Source organism: Rhagoletis zephyria, unplaced genomic scaffold (assembly GCF_001687245.7).
Source record: "Rhagoletis zephyria isolate East Lansing unplaced genomic scaffold, Rhagoletis_zephyria_1.1 Rzeph_scaffold_02258, whole genome shotgun sequence".
Lineage (NCBI taxonomy): Eukaryota > Metazoa > Arthropoda > Insecta > Diptera > Tephritidae > Rhagoletis > Rhagoletis zephyria.
This window is the reverse complement of record NW_016159342.1, coordinates 77453-81594: the sequence shown is the minus strand read 5'-3', so window position 1 is coordinate 81594 and position 4142 is coordinate 77453. Positions and strand designations below refer to the sequence as shown.

General features: G+C 39.6%; 1 protein-coding gene across 2 annotated transcripts; it reads left to right on the top strand.

Annotated features, from left to right (window-relative positions):
• Window positions 1-830: 830 nt before the first annotated feature.
• ScpX (Sterol carrier protein X-related thiolase) lies at window positions 831-3504 on the top strand. 2 transcript variants are annotated; one of them, XM_017620815.1, is made up of 5 exons: window positions 831-1171; window positions 1465-1788; window positions 1845-2035; window positions 2148-3031; window positions 3094-3504. In XM_017620815.1, the coding sequence occupies exons 1-5, from the start codon at window positions 1127-1129 to the stop codon at window positions 3282-3284; spliced, it is 1635 nt and encodes a 544-aa protein (XP_017476304.1). In that variant the 5' UTR covers window positions 831-1126; the 3' UTR covers window positions 3285-3504. The 2 variants fall into 2 exon arrangements, with proteins under 2 accessions (XP_017476304.1, XP_017476305.1); XM_017620816.1 differs by lacking the exon at window positions 831-1171 and adding an exon at window positions 1174-1413.
• Window positions 3505-4142: the final 638 nt, after the last annotated feature.

The window sequence follows — 4142 nt, the reverse complement described above, 5'->3', positions numbered from 1 at the left end:
GGAACAGCTTAAAATTAATATCTGGCTGTTTGCATAGGGTATGGGAAAGCGAAGATGGCCAGTGCTCCCGCAACCTGATAGTAGTTCCAAGGGTAAGAATTCCGGATGTACTCAAGGAATTCCACAATGGTCCTAGTGGAGGGCACCTGGGAATCACGAAGACCCTGGAGAAGGTTAAGCAGAGGTTCTATTGGGTTGGTTGTCGGCAATCGGTCGCAGAGTGGATTGCTAACTGCGCAGAGTGTATTGCAGCTAAAGGGCCGAAATCCAGAAGTCATGGCCAGATGAAGCAGTATAACTCAGGTGCACCATTCGAGCGCATTGCCATGGATGTAGCCGGTCCATTTCCTATGAGCGCACAGGGAAAATAAAGTGTTTATTGTGTGAAATAGCGCCGAGAGGTTAGTTCAATTTACAAACTTTAACAACAAATAACTTAAAAACTAGAAGCCTGCTGCGGCTAAAAGTATATATATTTGCAATCAGGAGAACTCCCTCTATCGTTCCATAGCTACCTTAATGCGGAACTCCTGGGATGCCAAACTAAATTGCAGCCAAAAGCTCCTCGGGATTCCAGTAAAATTAGTTTTTAATGGCGCGCGATATGTTCGCCTTATATGGATATACATTTATACGTATGTAATTATATAAAAATTATGCAAAGAAATTTATACTATATTTAAAGATAACTACGAAAAATAAATCGGGAACGGAAAGTTCATCAAAAATCTACCAAAATGAGATAAAATTTACCTCTTTACCAACACAAATTTGTTCTACCAATTTTGGTAAAAATGCTAAAGTGCCAACATTGATTATGGCATCATGCATTCTGCCATCATCTTGTCGTTCGGTTCGCGTTGCCGCAGTATTCGCAACTGAAATTTTGACTACCACTGGATTGCACTGGACCTAAAATCATTTTCCAATTGGATTGCTTTTTTATCAGTTTTCATGTCTCTGATCATAGTTCATGCATTTGTATTCCATCGCAATCGGTTAATTATTGGAAGGTTTTTTTGTAACTACCCGTATGTTGTTTGTTGAATAAAGTGTAAGAAAACGGCTGAGGAGCGATTTTTATGTAAATTATTTGCGGATAAAAAATAAAGAAGTCTAATCAGAAATGGCGAAAACTAAAGTTTATGTGGTTGGTGTAGGAATGACCAAGGTGGGTTGGTTCAATGGCAACTAATGGTTGCAACAGAAATGCGGTCGTTGTTATGATGAACTTTGTACTGCACTGCAAAGTGCTGCGTCATAAAGTACCACAAGTAAAGATATGTACATACATATTAATATTTGTACGTACATATTTGTATATACATATGTATATATAAGAGATTTATTAAGTAGGAGACTTGTTTACAAGGCTGGTAGATCCACCTATGTCATACTGGACTCATGTTGTCTGTATGTATGTATATATGTATACTGTATACACTTATATTCTTTCTCCGATAGTTCGAAAAGCCCGGCCGCCGTGCCGATATCTGCTACCCAGATATGGCGAAAGAAGCCATTTCTAAAGCTCTAGAAGATGCACGACTTAATTATTCTGAAGTGCAGCAAGCTGCCGTTGGCTATGTTTATGGGGACTCAACTTGCGGACAAAGAGCTATATATGGCGTTGGTATGACTGGCATTCCAATATTTAATGTTAACAACAATTGCTCCACCGGCTCCAGTGCTTTATATTTGGCCAAGCAAATCATAGAATCTGGAAATGCAGATTGTGTGCTGGCTTTGGGCTTTGAAAAAATGGAACGCGGGTCGTTATCAGCGAAGGTGAGAATAACTTAGCCAAAAACTAAATTTGATCAAATATTTACTTACATTTTTAGTATTTTGACCGTGCCAATCCCATGGAGCGTCACATAACCGAAATGGCTGAGCTTGCCGAAATTGGAAGTGGTCCTATGGCTGCACAAATCTTTGGCAATGCTGGCAAGGAGCATATGAAAAAGTACGGCACAAAGCCTGAACATTTTGGCAAAATTGCCTGGAAAAATCACAAGCATTCCGTTAATAATCCGTAAGTTCAAAGTCGAAAGTGCAAAAGTTTTAGCTCGCATTATCTTATCAATTTTCTATTTGACTCTTTTGCGCTTGCATTCTAATCAAGCACTTTTTCTTTTACGGCCTAGCTACTCTCAATTCCGCGACGAATATACCCTTGAACAGATTATGCGCTCGCCACAAGTAGTCGACGGAGTGCTTACAAAATTACAATGTTGCCCCACCTCGGATGGATCTGGTGCTGCGATTTTGGCTTCTGAGCAATTCGTTCGTCGGCATGGTTTGGAGTTGCAGGCAGTCGAAATAGTTGGCATGGAAATGGCTACTGACCCCGAATCCACCTTTGCCGGAAAAAGCCTCATAAAAATTGCTGGCTACGATATGACTCGCTTAGCTACTCAACGTCTCTTTGCTAAAACGAATTACAAACCACAGGATGTAAATGTTGTTGAATTGCATGACTGTTTTTCAGCTAATGAACTGATCACCTACGAGGCATTAGGTTTGTGCGAGGAAGGCAAAGCTGGGGAATTCATTGATCGCGGAGATAACACATACGGTGGTAAGTACGTTGTGAATCCCAGCGGAGGATTGATTTCCAAGGGACATCCATTGGGCGCCACTGGTCTGGCGCAGTGTGCTGAGCTGTGTTGGCAACTGCGTGGATTAGCTGAAAAGCGTCAGGTGCCTAGTTGCAAACTCGCGTTGCAACACAATTTGGGCTTAGGTGGTGCCGTTGTGGTTGCTCTGTATCGTCTCGGTTTTCCTGCAGCGGCGAGCGTTAGCCATAATTTTACCGCGGCAGCGAAAGGAGCAACCAGCGCAGATGGATTTAAAGTGACACCATTACTTAAGCTCTTAGAAATCGCAATGGAAGAAGATCAGGACAATCTTATTGAAAAGGTGCGTGCTGTGTACGGCTTCAAAGTAATAAACGGGCCGAATGGACAGACCGGTTTTTGGATCATTAACGCCAAGCAAGGCAAAGGCAAGGTTACATTCAATGGAAATGGTAAGTGCGAACACGAATGTAAAACAAAAGCAGTAATAAACTCTTGGTGGTTTCTCTTGCAGACAAATGTGACGTCACTTTCACCATTAATGATGAAGATGTTACCGATTTAATTACTGGCAAATTGCCTCCACAAAAGGCTTTCTTCCAAGGCAAAATTAAGATTCAAGGCAATATGGGCATGGCGATGAAGCTTTTGGAATTGCAGAAAACAGCCCAATCACGTATTGACACTCTGCGTTCAAAGCTATAAGCGTTCACGCATTTTTGCATTGATTATCTTATAAAACATATATTTTATTAATTGCTTATGGGGTTTATTTTGGACAAGGTTTTAAATTAGTTATAATAATCAATTGGTTACAATTAATCTTTATATCATTGTTATTAATAAGTTACTCAATTTTGTATTATACATTTCATATTTTATACGTTCATTTCTGGTTGAACTAAATGCTTTACGAAATCTTAAATGACGTCTTAGTTGTGCATAAATTACGAATTTACCTGAAATTTGCGATATGGCTGATAGATTTCTACCAAGTCTCATTTATAAACATTGGTGGCAAAAGTAAATAATACCACCCGTTTAGCTATACAAAAAATAATAATGAGGCTCGATAGAACCTTTGGTGCTGAATACAACCGTTTTGCAGAGATAAAGAAAATATCGAAGGTTAAATCTAGGATTTTCAATTTATAAGAAATTCAATCAGACAGGTTGTGCAATTCACTTCCGAGTGAATTTCAATCCCATTCAATTTCAATTCAAAGTGGTTTTGGTTGAAATTCACTCGTAAGTGGTTTGCAGATCCTGCCCGAATTTCTCAAAAACTAATCGACCAATTGAAAAAAAATAGTATGCCAATGAAAAGATTAATTAAAATACCTCTTTTCAAAAGTATATTAATAAAAAAAGTAAGTATAAAGTATTATAAAAAGTAATTAATAATTTTTTGGGGCCAGCTTTCCAATAAGGGCATTCGTTAAAGGGGCGGTGGGCGAAGGGCGAGTGAGCGTGGCACCTACAACCCACCTTTTAGGAGAGGGCATGAACCACCATTGACAAAAATGTCACTCCCAACCACCTAGACCCCCTATCAAGGTACAT

Excerpts from the sequence above, each read along its gene's own strand:
- ScpX (XM_017620815.1), top strand. The coding sequence starts at position 1,127 with ATGGCGAAAACTAAAGTTTATGTGGTTGGTGTAGGAATGACCAAG. Across the intron at positions 1,172-1,464 it reads TTGGTGTAGGAATGACCAAG|TTCGAAAAGCCCGGCCGCCG; the intron begins GTGGGTTGGTTC and ends TTTCTCCGATAG. Across the intron at positions 2,036-2,147 it reads AAGCATTCCGTTAATAATCC|CTACTCTCAATTCCGCGACG; the intron begins GTAAGTTCAAAG and ends TTTACGGCCTAG.